The sequence below is a fragment of the Echinops telfairi genome, unplaced genomic scaffold (assembly GCF_000313985.2).
Source record: "Echinops telfairi isolate 266 unplaced genomic scaffold, ASM31398v2 ScPeMD7_6;HRSCAF=24_1, whole genome shotgun sequence".
NCBI classification, from domain to species: Eukaryota; Metazoa; Chordata; class Mammalia; order Afrosoricida; family Tenrecidae; genus Echinops; species Echinops telfairi.
Window position 1 is genome coordinate 14566774 of NW_022103903.1, and position 18763 is coordinate 14585536.

The 18763-nt window shown below is 39.7% G+C and overlaps 1 protein-coding gene across 1 annotated transcript in view; it reads left to right on the forward strand.

Annotated features, from left to right (window-relative positions):
• Window positions 1-18467, forward strand: part of NSUN3 (NOP2/Sun RNA methyltransferase 3) — an 87313-nt gene extending 68846 nt beyond the window's left edge. Inside the window, exon 6 of the mRNA XM_045286261.1 lies at window positions 17946-18467. Coding sequence (XP_045142196.1) covers window positions 17946-18216 — 271 coding nt within the window. The 3' untranslated portion in view covers window positions 18217-18467. The remainder of the gene's footprint in view (window positions 1-17945) is intronic.
• Window positions 18468-18763: the final 296 nt, after the last annotated feature.

Sequence of the window (18763 nt, forward strand, 5' to 3'; positions counted from 1 at the left end):
TCATCTGTCCTGCATTCCCTGTGTTTCCAGTAATTATTATGTTGTTCAGCCTTTTATGTTGCATTTGCTGCTTCTCTGGGCATTGATTGTAATTCCAAGTAAAATTAAATCCTTGACAACTTCAATCTTTTCTCCATTTATCCTGATTTTACCTGTTGTCCTAGTTGTGAAGATGGCAAATGATCACTTCAAAACAGCCAGTACTACTTCTTCTCAGCCTTTTGGCTAAGATCAAGTGTAAAATGGTCAGTACTACTACATTTCAGCTCACCAATGGATAGGATTAGCAAATCATCTGATTAACTATGCTGCAAGTTACACCATCAAGAGGAATGGCACGGCATTCATTGTCAGAAAAGATCTTCCTAAATCCATCATGAAGTGCAATGCTATCTGTGACCTGATTATATCTACATATCTTCAAGGAAATCCCATCAATACAACTACGATTCAAATCTATGCACCAATCATAAAAGCTGCTGTTATTAGGTACCATAGAGTAGACTTCTACCTATAAGAACTCAATGCCCAACAGAATGAAACATTGCATGGTCCTGCTTCATCCTCACAGTTATTCCTGTGGTTGAGCCCTTGATCCAGCCACTGTGTCAAACCATCTCATCAGGGGCCTTCCTCTTTTTGCTGCCCCTCCACTTTACCAAACATGATGTCCTTTTCTAGGAGCTGGGCTCTTCTGACAATTTGTTCAAAGTATGTAAGGTGAAGTCTTGCCATCCCTGCCTGCAAGGAGCACTCTGGCCTTACTTCTTGGTATACAGATCACTTTGTTCTTTTAGCAGTCCATAGTACTTTCAGTACTCTTTTCCAGCACCACAACTCAAATGCATCCATTCTTCTTCAGTTTTCCTAATTCAGTGACCAATGTTCATATGCGTATGATGCAATGTGTCATTAATAATCTTTCCTCCAAGCATAAAGAAATAGAAGAAAGGAGTACGAGGCAAAGGGCATACATAGAGGCCTAAATACAGACATGTACATATGTAAATATATTTATGATTATGGGGGAAATAGACCTATGTGCATATATTTATAGGTTTAGTAGTAGGGTAGCAGGTAGACATTGGGCCTCCTCGTGTGCATTCCCTTAATACATGAACACATTGCTCAGCTAAACAGTCATTCTGTGATACCCACCTTCCCGACATGATCACTGAAGACAAACGTGTGCATAAGCAAACGTGGTGAAGAAAGCTGATGGTGCCCGGCTATCAAAAGATAAGTGTCTGAGGTCTTAAAGGCTTGAAGGTAAACAAGCAGCCATCTAGCTTGGAAGAAACAAAGCCCACATGGAAGAAGCACACAAGCCTGTGTGATCATGAGGTGTTGAAGGGATCAGGTAGCAGACACCAAAGAACAAAAACCATCATTGTGTGATTACCTTCCCCATATAAACGCTGAAGATGAATGTGTGCATAAGTAAGTGTGGTGAAGAAGGCTGATGGTGCCTGGCTATCGAGACATACAGCGTCTGGGGTCTTAAAGGCTTGAAAGTAAACCAGTGGCCATCTAGCCCAGAAGCAACAAAGCCCACATGGAAGAAGCACACCAGCATGTGTGATCATGAAGGCTCTAGGGGACCTCGTATCAAGCACCAAAGGAGGGGCGGGGGTGGGGGCGGGGGGGCAATCAGATCATCATGAATGAGGGGAGTGTGTGATGGGGACCCAATGCCCATCTGTAGACAAAGAGGGGTAGTAGGGAGGAGATGAGTCACTCAGGGAGCAGTGTAGCATTGATGAAACTCACAACTTTCCTCTAGTTCTTAAATGCCCCCCACCCCACTATCATGATCCCAATTCTACCTTGCAAACCTGGTTAGACCAGAGGATGCACAGTGGTGCAGATGGGAACTGGAAACACAGGGAATCCAGGACAGATGAACCCCTCAGGACCAGTGGTGAGAGTGGCGATACCAGGAGGGAAGAGGGAAGGTGGGATAGAAAGGGGGAACCGTTTACAAGGATCTACATATAACTTCCGGGCAGTGTAAGATATGATAAAACATATAGATGCTGGGCAGTGTAAGATATGATAAAAAAATAATTTATAAATTATCAAGGGTTCATGAGTGGGAGGGGGTAGCAGGGAGGGGGGGGTGAGAAAAATGAGGAGCTGATTCCAGGAGCCCAAGTAGAAAGCGAGAGTTTTGAGAATGATGAGGGCAATGAATGTTTAAGTGTGCTTTACACAATTGATGTATGTGTGGATTGTGATAAGAGTCATATGAGCTCCAATAAAATGTTTAAAAAAAAAAAAAAGCTTTCCTCCAATTCTGATGCTGCACTCTTCATATAATCCAACTTCTCTGATATTCTTGGCATATAGATTGAACACATATTGGGAGAGGATACAATCCTGATTTTAAACCATGCAGTATTCCTTTGTTCTGTTCTCACAACTTATTCTTGATCCATGTACAAGTTCCAAATGACACAATGAAGTGTTCGAGAATTCCCGTGCTCCTCAAGGTTGTTAACAACCTGCGATATGCAGATGATACAACTTTGCTTGCTGAAAGTGACAAAGCACATGAAGCACTTGCTGGTGAAGATCAAGGATTGTAGCCTTCAATATGGATCACAACTCAATGTAACAAAGTCCAAAATCCTCACAACTGGACCAATAGGTAACATCATGATAAACTGAGAAAATGCTGAAGTTGTCAAGAATTTTCTTTCATGAATCCACAATCAATGCTCATGGAAGCCTCAATCACGAAATCAAATGACATTGCATTAGACAAATCTGTTGCACAAGACCTCTTTAGAGTATTGAAGAGCCACAATGTTACTTTAAGGACTAAAGTGTACCTGACCCAAGCCATGATATTCTCCATTGCATCATATCCATGTGAAAGTTGGACATTTTCCATACTTTGGAGATGTTTTCAGGAGAGACCACCATGTTTGATAAAGAGGATGGGCAGTGAAAAAGTGATAAAGAGGATGGGCTTCCACAGATGGATTGACACAGTGGCTGTATCAATGGGTTCAGACATAGGAACAATTGTGAGGATGGTGCAGGACTGGGCAGTGTTTCATTCTGTTGTGCATAGGGTCACAATGGGTAGGATCCCACTTGATGGCACCTAACAACAACAATGCCTATCGATCTTTTTTTTTTTTAAATAATAATGAATTTTTCTTAAGTGTTTTTCTTTTTAGTACTTTTATTGGGGACTCTTATAGCTCTCATCACAATCTATACATTCATCCATTGTGTCAAGCACATTTGTACATATGTTGCCATCATCATTTGCAAAGCATTGTCTTTCTACTTGAGCCCTTGATATCAGCTCCTCATTTTTCCCTCCCTCACTCCTTCCCTCCCTCATGAACCCTTGATATATTATAGATTATTATTTTCATATCTTACATCATCCTACGTCTTCCTTCACCCACTTTTCTGTTAATCATCCCCCTGGGAGAGGGTTAGAGGTCCATCCTTGTGATAGATTCCCCCTTTCTCCCCCCACCTTCCCCTTACCCTCCTGGTATCTCTATTCTCATTATTGGTCCTGAAGGGTTTTTTTTTAATCGTTTTATTAGGGGCTCATACAACTCTTATCACAATCCATACATACATCAATTGTGTAAAGCACATTTGTACATTCATTGCCCTCATCATTCCCAAAACATTTGCTCTCCACTTAAGCCCCCGACATCAGGTCCTGAAGGGTTTATCTGTCCTAGATTTCCTGTGTTGTGGGCTCTTATCTGTAGCAGTGTGCATGTTCTAGTTTAGTCAGATTTATAAGGTAGAATTGAGGTCATGATAGTTGTGGGGATGAAGCATTAAAGAACCAGAGGAAAGTTGTATGTTTCATCTGTGCTACACTGCACCCTGACTGGTGTGTCTCTTCCTTGTGACCCTTCTGTAAGGGGATGCCCAATTGTCTACAGATGGGCTTTGGGTCTCCACTCCGCACTCCCCCTCATTCACAGTGATAGGATTATTTGTCCTTTGATGCCTGATACCTGATTCTATCGACACCTCATGATCACACAGACTGGTGTGCTTCTTTCATGTGGGCTTTGTTGCTTAGAAGTTAGATGGCCACTTGTTTATCTTCAAGCCTTTAAGACCCCAGACACTATATATTTTGATACCTGGGCACCATCAACTTTATTCACCACATTTACTTATTCACTCATTTGTCTTCAGTGATTGTGTTGGGAAGTTGTGCATCATGGAATATTAATTTGATAGAAGAAAGTGTTTTTGCATTAAGTACTTGAGTGGAGGTCTAATGTCCATCTGCTGCCTTAATACTAAGCCCATAAATATATGCATGTATATCTATTTCCCCACCATTCTATATAAATATATTTGCATCTGTACATGCCTGTATTTAGACTTCTATAAATACCCTTTGTCTCCTAGTTCTTTCCTCTACTTTCTTTTACTTTCCTCTTGTCCCACTATCATGCTCAGCCTTCATTTGGGTTTCAGTAATTCCTCTCAGTTACATTGTCCTTGATCAAGCTCTAACAGGCCTCTTACACCCTCCTCGCCTCCAATCTGAGATCACTTGTTCCCTTGTCCCTGGGTTGGTTGAGCCCCCTTCCTTTTTTCCACCTCCCCTTCTCCGGTGTCCCTCTGGAACCATCAGTCCCGTTGTTTTCTTCTCCAAATTGGTTATCCCATCTATCTTATCTAGATAGACATGCAGTGATATTAACAAGCATAAAACTAGGCAAAGCAATAAAAAGAAAGTCAATGACAAAAAAAAGAAAAAGCCTATAAATAGTTTCAGGTCTGTTTTTTTTTTTTTTTTTTTTAACTTTTTGAAGTGTTTCCCAGTTGAATCTGATGGGGTGCCACATTGTCTCCAAAGTCTATCTTTGATATAGCATATAGAGCTTTATGCATTCCATTTAATTTCTGACTGTTACTTGTATTCCTAGATGCGTTATTTATACCTAATGTATTTTGAATACCAATGGATACTTGCAGCTTTTGTTCTTACTTTGAGTTTACCAAATCAGCAAATGACAGCCCTGCCAGCTTGGCTTTCGTCACATCTTTTAAGTTGACTACTTTGAGGCGGCAGCTATGACTGGTGGTACCTTGAGAGCCTTTCAGCTTGAGAAGCTCAGCCTCATTCTCCAGCCTTTCCCTGGCCAATGTTTGCTTTTTCAAAATAGATTAGTTGGTATGTTTTTCCCATAGCATACGATTTAATCATACAATCACATTAAAAAGAGCTGTGCAATCATCACCAGTTTCAGAACATTTTCTTCTTGTACTCGTTGTTAGCTCCTTATGTCGTCCCCCACCGTCCTCCCCTGCTCTTTCAACCAAGCATGAACATAAGGGATCATTATTAATTAGGCTCATCCTAGATCCTGCACTATTAACATACGAATCTGCATCTCATTTTATATCTTGGCCCAAACACATTTCCTCTTCTTAAGAGATAGTCTGTTCTAAAGAGAATAATTTATTCTAAAGGAGACAAAGAAAATGTGATGCATTTGAATTGTGGCATTGGTGAAGAATAAAGACTATACCACAAACTGGTAGAAAAGTAAACAAATCAATCTTGGAAGAAGTACAGCCAGAATTTTCCTTCTAATGGAGGTTGGTTGATACTTCATCTTACATATGTGGTTGCGCATGTTATTAGAAGGGACCAAACCTAGGGAAAGAACATCACATCAGGTTAGAGGGTCATTTAAAAGAAGACTCTTCATGAGATGGACTAACGCAATGGCTATCTTAATGAGCTACAAGTAACAGGGATTGTGAGGGTGGCATGGGTCTGGGCAGGGTTTTGCTCTCATGTACATGGGGTGATTATGGGCCAGAACCTGAAAACAACAAAGAATACAATTTTCTCAATAAGGAAGAAGAATATGTGCTGTGTGCTCATTGTTTTCCTTGAACATTTCGCCTTTCAGTTTTTTACTTCATTACCTAATTATCATTTTGACAGTGTGATTAAAAAGAAAAAAGGCTAACGTGTTTTTATACTTCCTTTACATTATTAATTATATACCTACTTTCCTTTCTGCACAAATTGTGAGACTGGATTTGAATATTAAATGGCTAAAAGGGATAGTCTAACTGCAGGACTGATGCACCTGTATTTATCTTCAATTTTTAAAATTACTAGTCTTGTTTTAAAAACGTAAAATGCCAGAGTTTCTGAGATGAGGGAGAAAAAACTTAACATATTGTGTATAGTAGTCTGGATACTTTAGAGAAACAAGTCCACAGAAACTCACATATAAGAGAGAGTTTTATATAAAGGTTAAGTGCGCATCAAGAAAACATCCCAACCCAGTGCTGCCCAAACCCACAAGTCCAACATTAACTCATTAACCCGTATGTCCAACATCAATCCACAAAGTCCTCTTCCATCTCACAAAGCAGATATAACGATGCCGACTGCAGGAGGCAAGCCAAGTCAGTGATTGTGTAAGCATCTCAGTGCTGGCAGAGGTCTCCACACTGGTACTCCAGCACAGAGGGTTCTACTGGGGTAGGTCCATGTGGCTTCTCCTTGGGGATGCCTGTGGGAAGTCAGCCTTGCAAGCTGAAGCAGGGAACTTCTAAGGCAGCTGCACCCTGGTGCGACCATCACAAAACAAAAGACTCAAGAACTAGAAAGGTGAGACTCACAGAGGCATTTATCCCTCTGCCTTTCAATTAACCGTACATGTGTTTATTGACCAGGTTGGCACAATAAACTAACTAAGGAACTTTTAAGTCTGCCTTACTAGGTACTTTCTTTTGCTCATATTTACATCATATGAACGATAGCTGTTGAACTGTATTGCTTATTATACGACCATGAATAAAGATAAAGAATAAATATATTGATCAATCAATCAATGATTAATAGTATCATTTGTCTATAATCTCACTTTTTAAAGACTATAGTCTTCAATGGTTGCTTTACTTTATGCACCCAAAATGGATGTAGATGAAACAGTGACATGTTACAAGGAAGACGTGAGATTGTTTATCATCTTAAAATAAATCATGAAGAATTAATGAAAGGCAGGGTGGGGGGAGGGGGACAACTTTCAGCTTTGGCCAAAAGATGGCACTCTTGCTATGCTGATTATTCTCTTCCACAGTTTGCTTTCTATCCTTTTTAAATGCTAAAAGCAGTTGAATTTAGTGATCTAATTAACACTGACCCTCCCCTCAGAATGCCAATTCCTACTTGTGCACTGGAAGACTAGATCAGAGAACCAGAATCTATATTCTTAAAATGCTAGCCTATTTTAATGTGTGTTTACGAAAATCACGGTCTCTGAGTGTCAGAGAGTTGCCATTGGACCGTGTGTATCACGTTTGAACTTTGGTTTAGTGTGGAATCCCTTTCCTGTAGGACTTTGAAAGTTGCCATGTTCCATGACATTTTGGTGTAGTTTTTTTTTTTCCCTTAAAGATCATTGAACTTATGTTCCCATTAAAGTAGTGCTCTTTCTCTTCAGGATATTTAAATGAGGTAATCATTTTTCTTTTATTTATCTCTGTAGCTTATTTGCTAATAAGAATAGCCTGTGATGTAATGGCCTCCTTTCATTCCTGTGCTGGAAAAGCAACATGTCCTGGCTAGTGTCTCAGTTAGTGTTTGTTTGGCTGGGTTTTTGGGGGTTAATATAACATATATATTTTTTATTTGGGTACATATATTTGCAACAAAACATTGTTTCAATATTCTTTACTGGAACAATTTATTGACAAGTTATGTTCATTACATTGTGAGACTATCACTATTATCAGCTTTTTTTATTTTGATAAATCATTTTACTGCGGCCTCTTACAACTCTTATAACAATCCATACATCACTTGTGTAAAGCACATTTGTACATATGTTGCCATCATTTCCAAAACATTTCTTTCTACTTGAGCCCTTTGTATCAGCTCTTTATTCCCTCCCTCCCCCACCCTTCTTTATTTTCATATTTTGCACCACCCGCTGTCTCCCTTCACCCATGTTTCTGATGTTCCCCCCTCCCCCCAGGGGGGTGTTTATATGTAGATTATTGTGATTGGTTCCCCCTTTCTCCCCCTTCTCCCTACCCTCATGGTATGGCTACTCCCATTACTGTTCCTGAGGGGTTATCTGTCCTAGATTCTGTGTGCCAACACCTCTTATCTGTATCAGTGTACATAATCTGGTCTAGCCGGATTTGTCAGGTAGAACTGGGGTCATGATGGTAGGCCATCATGAGGTAGGTCATGAGGCATTAAAGAACTAGAGGAATGTTGTGTGTTCTGTTAGTGCTATACAGCACCCTAATTGGCTCATCCCTTCCTTGTGACCCTACTGTGAGGGGATGTCCAATTGTCTGCAGATGGGCTTTGGGTCTCCATTCTGACCTGCCTTGTTCACATCAAAATGGTTGGTTTTGGGGCTTTTTAAAAGCAGATCTTTATAGAATGGAGAAATCCAGTGAACACAAAGCAGTAATTAAATTTGAGCAGGATAAAATGAAGTCCTGAAGAATTAGCTTTATTAATGGTTGTAAAAATTGTTTATCTTTAAAATACAAAATTTATCAAAATGATTTTTGTTATTGTTTTTGGAAGAACCCTTGGTGTATGAAGAGGACCCCAAACATCTCAGCTTTCCTTCTTATTAGAAGAAGAAGATACTTCTTATTCTAATAAGAATATTAAAATAATAACATTAGAATAAAAAGACATTTGTGGATGTCTACATAGAGATTTTCCTATCTGGTGAATTGTTAAGTTTATATTTTAAGTGGCTCACTTTTAACAATCAATTAAATTAAACTTTGATCATGGAACAAGTTTGGCATATAGATATAGGATAGAATGTGCATTATGTAGCAGTGTCGCTCATTTAAACCTAAAATACAAGTCCATGATCTTACTTAAAATCTTCAAGACAGATTTGTTTTGGAATTCAGAATTTCAGATTTTAAAAAGGCAAGATGGCAAATTTGGTGTTTCCAGCTAGCTCAGTCGGTAGAGCATGAGACTCTTAATCTCAGGGTCGTGGGTTTGTGCCCCATGATGGGTGCCATATGCAAGGGGAAGCCAGCCCCTAGCACATCATTACGGGTCTGGTAGGCGTAATTGTACAGCGATAATAAGTAAAGATTATAGTAAAGTCATAGAGACCATGAGAGATAAAAGAGAGAGATATTGAAATAATGGAGTCAGACACTTTTCATGGTAGCATGCTCACCTCAGCCCCGCTTGGTGGTCCAAGTGAGAGAGGGAAGGGAAGGAAGACAAGGGGAAAGAGAAACAGGGGAGGAGACAGAGCCGAGAGACAGAGACAGAGAGAGAGAGAGAGAGAGAGAGAGAGAGAGAGGGGAAAGGGCTCCATTGCTAACCCAGGCCTATATACCTTTGGGGGCGTGCAAGCCCACTAATTACAGGTAAAGACATATGTCACAGGAAGGGGTTGCACTATAGGTTATACAGTAATGGAAGGGGGTGGTCTAGGGGCATATACACAATAGGAAGAGGAGGGATTGGGGGTATACATGTGACAAGATGGGAAGATCCTAGATTCAGGATGGCAGCCTAACTTTGGATGTCACTGAGCAGGTTTGACCTGTTCTCTGGATCTCCATAGGAACCATCATCAGTAGGGTGTGAACTCCACCTACAGGAACCAAATCAATGACTGCAGGCCTGTCCATTGTCCTTAACAGCAGGAAGCAGGCCCACTTCAGTCTGGCAACTGATCGCCCTCAGGAAGGATGCCTGCAAGCATCTGACCTCCCCCCACACTGTAGCACCCTGCCCACAGCAGGGTCTAGGGTAGCATCCTGTAATCCAACATACTAGAGTACTCTTTCAGCAAAGCATAGTTTATACTCCGTGGGATAAATACCTCCCTGTAAATAACCTGTCACTTAAAGGTCAGACTTTAGAGGCCCCCCCACCCCCTAAAAAATATGCCAAACTTAAGAAAACTTCAGGTTCCAGATTTCACAGTAGAATATAAGCAATTACTGACCGAAGTGCCTTTCAGCTATACTCTGTAAACTTCAAAAAACAACTAATGATTTTTTGATTAAAGAAAACTGAATTTTACACTGTATCATATTTGTTACTATGTTTTGCTATTGTTACCACCACATGCGGCAACCCCATATGTGCAGAGCTACTCCATGGATGTTTCTCAGACCTTTTAAAAGCAGATCACCAGGGCTCCCTTCCAAGGTGCCTATGTGTAGTTTCAAACCACCAACCCTACAGTGAGTGGTCTGGCACTTCGTTATTTGTATCACCCTGCACGCTTGTGTTCTATGTAATAGTCTTTGTTTTCTTTTCTCTTTAAGGTGCTTTATTTGGGGTCAGGGTGGGTGGGGGGAGATGTTTTATTTGAGCTGCTAAGTAGATCTTGTATAAAATACATTTTAACCTATTGTATAATTCGAGTAAAGACCAATTTTGAGAGCCAAAATCTGCCATAGGGGTTGGACTGGAGTCAATGGCAGTGGGTTTGTTTTGGTTTGGCCATACTAGCTTTAGAATATTCGGAACACTTCTCTGTCAGGATAGCCAGCATTCTTTCTCTGCTAGGAGCACTTGAGGGGAAAGCATTCCCCAGAGTATTTTATCCTAGTCTAAAGAAGACACATCTAACTGGCAGAGATATGAAAGTGATTTATTGAAACCAATGTGCCATTCACCTGAGAGAGCATGCAAACCTCCACGTCTAAAGCGCATGAATTCTGGAGGAGGGCTGCACTCAAAGTTAGAGTACAACGCCATGGAGGAACTAGACACTCCTAGTATGTGAGGTACTTCAAAGATGGCCAAAGCAAAACATTAGCATTCTTGTCTAGATGAGTGCAGATGGATGCATCGATTTAATTGCTAAAAGACACAATTATACATGTCATTTTGGCGGGGGTTGCATGACTGGTTAAAAACAATGACATGGTAGCTACTTCGGGGAATAGATTGTTAAACACTGCCTCACCCACAGCAGTAGAACTGGAACTCTAACACAGGGTCTCAGGAAGTTTGGTTGCAGATTTATATTATTGACCTACCCCCCAAACCTTAATAATAGGGTTGTTTCCCAAGCAACAGGTTTGAAATTCTGTGAAAGGTAAATTCTAAGCATTTGGAATTAATTCATCTTTTTATTTTAGGTCAGATGCCTCTTTTTACATTTTTACATACTATATCAGTGCTACACTGGTAATTGAAATCAGCTTTATTTCCAACATCAGTGTTTTGAGATCTAACCTCAGTCCACATTTCAAGTAAGAATGCAAATAAGCTTGATCAGCACAATGACAATACATGGAAATACATGTTTGGGGAGCATGAATGCCTGATGTGGCAGTTTATGTCCTTTCGAGATATGTATCCCTGATTTGTATTGTTGGATATTTTGTAGTAAATAATAGATAAAACCCCCAAATATTGTAGATTAGTTCCTCAATGGAGAATATTAGGGATAGCATTATACCTTTATTTGTTTTTAAAAATTAACACTTTTGCTTAATCTACTGTAGTTAGTTATGACATCCTTTTATGCCTTTTACTTCTAAGTCTTATTAGAAAGTTATATTGAATATCTCAAGTATAATTCAGTAGTGAATAATGTCAATTTCATAGAACTTGGTTTATAGTATTTCATATAATATAGTTAGTGGTTAGAACACAGGTTAAAAAAAATCATTGTTCAGGATCTTTTAGGCGTGAAACTAGAGTTGTATAAAATCCCTACTAACTAACTATCCTCAAATTACATCTCATATATACTCAAGTATAAGTCAATTGGAATATCTGCCAAGGCACCTAATTTTACCATAAGACTGCATTAAAAATGTGCTGAAAAACTCGGTTTATACTCAAGTGTATATGGTATATAGTTTTATGTATTTTGCTGTTTATGATTTCAGTGAAACCTATGATGATCTATTACTTATTTCTTATAAACTATTTCAAAGTATTTGCAACTAGTTATAGAAGCAGATGATTTGACCTATACACCTCTTTATTGGATTGTGTAGGTATTCATATTTTAGACAAATGTTAATTTTAATTTAGTGTTTTAAAAGATACATTGAATTTATCTCAATATTTTATAAGATCAAGTCCTGAATAATTGGTTTTGGAATCACTGAACTAGTCTGATTATAAAGTTGTTGAATGCTCAATTTTAAGTAAAATTGAGTACCACTTGCCATTTCTATATCAAAAGTGGGAAAACTTTTTTGTGATGATGCATGCTACTTATAGAGACACAGTTATGTTTTATACAAAATCGATGGTGGAAAAAAGCAAACAAACAAAACTGGTGGTGGACTTCAACATGAACTGATTCCAATCATTAGCAAAATGTCATCTATGGTGTAAGGTAATTCTCAGTACACACACACACACACACACACACACACACATCCTGGTTATATAAACCCGGGTAGTGAGCCTTTTGCAGATTGCTTGCTCATTTCGACATCTGACTCAGTAATATGGCCCTTTAGAAATCCATAACTACTGTTGGAAAAGGTTAAACTCGTGTTTCAACAACCACCAGCATCAAAACAGCAACAATCATTTAATGGGAACCTCTCAGATTCTGCTCTAAGGTTTTGGGATTAACCTAGTATGGAAAAGAGCTTTTGTATTGCCACATACAATTTCCTTATTTACAAATTAATGCAGGCAGTTAAGTCATACCAGCCTAATTTTAGAAAGATAAATTATGAATATTGGAATGAAAAGAAAGCAGAAGATTCAGCCAACATGGCAACATTCTGGAAATTAATTTAAATTTGCATCAAGTAGGAACATATTGTTTGTAAATGATGAGGAAGAATCATACTTGGTTAAGCATTGGCTTCATTTATTATAGAACTAGGGCCAAAATAAGCCCTTTCAAGGGGGTTTTAAAGATAACTGCATTCAAATATTGCACATTTCTTTTCCACAGTAATTTAAGTAACCGTTTTTAGAAAACCTTATACCTATTGCCATAGTCAAGAGATAACAATAAAAAATAAACATAGTTATGATGGTTAGACAGTTTTGGAAGAATCTATCGATATTTTAGCTTATGTGTATTAAAAAAGTCATCACCAAGCATGTATTAGTTGCCATCACGAATTAGTTGTTATTGTGCCTATAGCATATTAGTACGGATTTAGGAGCTTAAAATAACAGATTTTTTTTAACCACACAGATTTATTATTTTTTACCTTTGGAGTTTATAAAAGAACCCTCATGGTGCAATGATTAAAGCAGTCTTGCTAACAAAAGTTTGGCAGTTGAAATCTACCAGCTACTTGGTGAAGCGAAAGATGTAGCAATTGGTTTCCATAATGATTCCAGCTTTAGAAACTCTGTGGGCAGTTCTCTCCCCTCCCTATAGTGTCCCCATGAGTCAGAATCAACTGAACAGAGGTGGGCTTGGTTCTAGTTCCGAGGTGAGCGTCCAAAATGGGTCAACTGGGGCCAAAACTCAGGTGCCAGCAGCGCTGTCCCTTCTGAGGCTCTAGTGGAGGGTCCACTTGCCTTTCCCAGCTTCTCGCAAAGCCCACATTGCCTGACTCCTTGGACAGCAGTCCTAGGACTCCTGTCTCAGCTGTTGGCACGACTTCTCTTTCTCCGGCTCTGCTGCCTCCTCTTTGCACGTTTAAAGACCCCTGTCAGTACATTGGCCCCCTTGGATCATCTGGGATAATTTCCCCATCTCAAGATTCTTAGTTTAATTGCATCGGCAAAGTCCCTTTAGTCCTGGGGATAAGGATGTGCATTTGGTGGTAGGGGGTGGGGGGTGGCATTATTCTGCCTCTCGCTGAGTGGTCGCTGTTCTATTAACAGTTCACATCTCTGGCTTTTAGAGAAGAACCTTTTTTGTTCCTGTGGGAATATGTAGTAGAAAATGACAAGAAATGAGGGGGAAGGAACACATACATTGCTTTTATATACTGTTTTAAGACTAAAAGGGTAAGATACCCTTAAAATATTTTTTCATCAATAAATGACTACATGGGAGACTGGAAATTCTGAATAATATAAAATCTTAGCTATTTGGAAACGCAAGGAATACATTTTCTACAGAAGCAGTTCTTTAACAGAAAAGCAAGTGAAACAAACCAAACAGAAAAAACATGTCTGTGAGAAAAGTTCTGATACTTACACACTGTCATAGCTGCTCTTTAATAAAAATGCTTCACATGAGAGGAAATTGAAATTGAACTTTTCCCTGCCACCTCTACCCCCACCTTCTGTTAGACAGTGATAGCCACTTCGAAGTATCTCTGTTAATTTTTTTCTTTAGGTCATTCTAGTATCTCTAGATAATAAGTTTAATCTGTATTTTTGTATCAACTGTAGACAATAGCTACTGTCATCTTGTTAGGATTTGTATCATTTGTATCATTGATACCATTAAGCTGTACCCTCTCCTCAAGTCTCAGCCTGAGTCTCTCCCCCTGGTTAACTCTGAGATTTCACACCACAGGCGGAGTGGGGGATTTCTTTAACAATCCGGGTTTTTCAGAATCAGAGGGTTTAGATCCAATTCAACATTAGCATCAGTGTGCTTGTCTTGGCTTAGAATTTCTCATCCATTTTCTAGAGCACAGAATATGAATATGTGATGATTATATGTTCTAGTTATTTAGATGTAGATGTGAGACCCAACCAAACCCAAATCACTGCTATTCAGTCAATAGGGTTTCAGAGACTGTACATCTCTATGGGAGCAGGCAGCCTCATCGTTCTCCTGCCAGCCTTGTTGTTCACAGCCCCGTGCCTACCCACAGTGCCACCCGAAAGTGGGGCTAATTGTACTCTCAAATACAGGAGAGGTCCTGGAACATAATGTCTTTTGAAAAGAAAAGAGAAGGCACAGAGGGTGGTGCCAGAGAGGCGCCAGCAGCCTGAGCACTGTGTGGGCTGTACGCCCAGTAGTGCTTCCTCTCCGAGACTCCTTGCACCTCTTCAGCTCAAAGCAAGGGCCAACCTGACTTCAGCTCTCCCAAGATGACCAAGCAGCCAGACTTTGACCTGGAGACCATGCAGAACAAAGCAGAACCCACCCTTGCCAAGCCTCCCAATGACCTCTCAGGCCTGCAAGCTTTCATGAAGGCATCCTGATCATGCAGGTGGAAGAGCAGGGCAGCAAGAAATCACCCCAGCGATGACGGAAAATAAATGTGAAAATAATGCAAGTTCCCCACAAACTTTTTGAAGCCCCCTTGTGTATCTATCACACAACTTTTGCCTGTTTAGTTATTTACTGGTTTAAGCCTTATTGACAGCAATTACAAGAATCTGTTTGCGAGCGCACCATTCCATGATCCATGTAGTTTTTCCATCGCCCCTATCCTCCACCCCCCACTTTCTATAAACTGACCCTAGTAGCCACTAATAAACTTTGATATCTATTAAAAGAAAAAGAGAAAAATCCTGGTTAATAATTGCTTTGAGGTTATGACCCCTGCTGCATCAAGACTGAAAATGTCCTAGTTTCGTCTCTAAGCAGATGACCTTGCTTTCTACCTCACGGACTCAGAGCTATTCATCATGAACTTCTATTTACCTTCGCACCTCCCGTTCATGTTCCATGTTGTTTCAGATGAGGAGCTGCAATCCTTTTCTGCCCTTATCTCCTCCATTTGCAATCTGGAGTCGCAGCACCGTTCCTTTCCTGCATCTGTATCTCCGGATTTATCCTAGTCTCTCCTTAGAGGAAAAAAAAAAAGCCTTTGACTCCTTCCTCTCTCACTGTCATCTGGTCAAGCTTTCTTCAGTTCTCCCTTCCTTTACATCTAGGCATTCCCTGCCTGTTTGGCGTTAGTGTACCTTTCTTCTTGTGCTTCTCCGGAGAATCTTATTCCTGTGACCTCAACTATCATTCGGAACCCTCGCCTCTTCCTAGAAGTTCAGACGCCCCTTCTCTCTGTATTCAGACGCCCCTTCTCTCTCGCCGTATTGACGGTTGTTAGTTACCACCTACTCGACTGGTTCGTCGCAGCCCCACGTAACAGAACAAAACGCTGCCCAAACCTCTGCCATCTGGGTGTCCTCAATCCCGTATTTGCCGTCACCTTTTTTTTTTGCCATTGTTGTTGGGAAAGAAGATGCAAAATTATTTTGCCAATGGCATAATTGTATGTTCGAACAATTCCAAGAAATCGACAAAAGTATCTTTTTTTTTTTGGTCAAGCAATGATTTAGTATTCTAGTGAAGTTATTTTACATTCTTTTCTTTTTAAAAAACATCATTTTATTGGAGGCTCTTACAGCTCTTATCACAATCCATACATATATCCATTTTGTCAAACACATCTGTACATATGTCGTCATCATCTTTTTCAAAGCATTTTCTTTATACTTGAGCCCCTGGCATCAGCTCCTCATATTTACCCCTCCCTCTACCACCCTCCTTCCCTCATACCTCCTTGATAATTCATAAATTATTCTTTTTAATTTTTATTTTTCAGGTCTTACACCGATTGCTGTCTCAGTTCACCCACTTTTCTGCTGTTTGCCCCCCTGGCATGGGGGCCATATGTCGATCATGGTGATCGCTTCCCCCTCCTCCACCCCAAACCTTACTCTCCTAGTATCGCTGTCAACAAAAGTATTTTACACCTAAAATGTGAGTTCAGTAAGTGTGCAGAATACATGATCAGCAGACAAGAATCAGAATGACATTTTTACTAATAAAGAAAATTCATAACTACATTAAAAAATATAACATTATATAGTGACGCTCCAAAACTAAAATGAGACATATGTATACTTAATAAAACATGTAGCATCTTTGCAACATCTGTATGCTAAAAAACTACAAAATGCTGATGAACAGAAGTGAAGAACTCCTAAATAAATACAGATAGGTGCTCTGTTTATGTATTGGAAGATTCAACAGAGTAAAGCTGTAGATTTTCCCCAAATGAATGGTAGGGATTAAATGTTTGTTTGTTTTTCATTGTAGCTTGGATGAAAACTTACAGAGAAATTTAGTTTTCCCTTCAACAATGTATACACCTTCTGTTTTCTGACATCCTGTGTAGTGGCCAATCCTTCAGGATGACTGCACTCTGCCACTTCCTCCACGGTTCCGGTTTCCATCTTTGTTCTCTTCGCTCCTTCCTGTCTTCTGAGCTTTGTTTTTGGGCAAAAGCTGCCCTTTTGTCTTGTGTGATTGATTGTACTGATTGTACAGGGAGCATTACTCCTAGTATTATTACTACTTTGTAGGCATGATTATTGTTTGTCTGAAAGTTGATTCCCCCGGGTCGCTTCTGTTCCAGCCATGAAAGGTTTCTAAAAACCACAGTCTCGGGGGTTCCACCAGTCTCCATCAGACCAATATGTTTTTGTTTTTAATATGATTTTGAACTTTGTTCTACATTTTTTCCCCTCTCTCTCTGCCCAGGACTTTCTACTGTAGTCCTGAACGAAGTGGTTGGGAGTAGAAGCCAGAAACCTCTAGTGTTTCTGGTTTCATTGCTTCCTTGAGTCTTTGTTTTTCTCCACTCTTGGTGAGTAGTGATTGACTCGTATCTTAAAAGCTTGTGAGTAGCCACCAAAGATGGTCTTGCCACTGTGTATTTTGAGTGTCTTGAATCTATGGGTTTTTTTTCCCCCAGCACTGTAATAGACAATCTTCTAGTATACTCAAAGATAAACAGATCTTTGGATAAAAACACTTTTAGCCAAAGATAACTTATTCCATACTTTACCCCCACCCTCCTGCCTTTAGGAGAACAGAGTAAGCATACTTCTCTCTGTCTTTTCTGTGCTGATCCATCCAATGACCAGTTTTCTAGTCACCCTGTGGTAACTTACAAGAATTGTAAAGTTAAAAAACATCCGACATTCTTGCAACCTGTAAGATTCGTTTCAAGTATACAAGCCTCCTTGCCCTCAGACCCCCTGTTTCCTGTTAATATACCCAGTTAACCAATTGTCGGCATTGTCTGATTACTTGCAGATCTGCAATTAAGGCTCTGCGTCCTGGAGGGTTACTTGTTTACTCGACATGCACGCTTTCCAAGGCAGAAAATCAAGATGTGATCACTGAAATTTTGAACACCTGCAGTAACATCATGCCTGTGGACATTAAAGGAGTAGCAAGGATGTGCTCCCAAGACTTCACCTTTGTTCCCATTGGCCAGGAATGTGGACTTTTGGTAATTCCAGATAAGGGCAAAGCCTGGGGCCCAATGTATGTGGCTAAATTGAAAAAACTGAATCGTGTGTGATTGGCAACATGTATTTTATAAACCATGTTAATACATTAATATATTTTTATGGGGTCTTAAAATATGTTACTATTTAAATAATTATACAATTATTTCTGGAATTCTAGTTAGTAAGAACTTCAACATCTCAGAATCTAGACTTGAGAATTTTTCAGGTAGATGTATTTTCCCTCCCTAGAAATATGTCTGTAGCGATGATTTAAGGTGGTGCAGATGGTGTTTGTTCAGTACAATAAATCTGCTGTCTCTGACTTGGCATTTTATAGTTAAATTAATCAGAATACATCATTTCTGTGCATAAAATGTTTAGAAATACCTTGTATCCATGAGTGTCTCTGAGCCTTTCAAAACACACATTTTCTGGCCCTCGTAGTTTGTTCCTCATCAAATGTACAGATTCTTTCAGGACATTTTCCCCATTTTGGTATTCTGAGACTAGCTTCTTAAGCAGAACGATCTCTAGTTCTACGAAAATAGGTTTCTCATTTGCCAAGTTGTCCTCTGTTAAGGACTATGTTCTGTTTATTGCAAAGGTCAGAACCTCTAT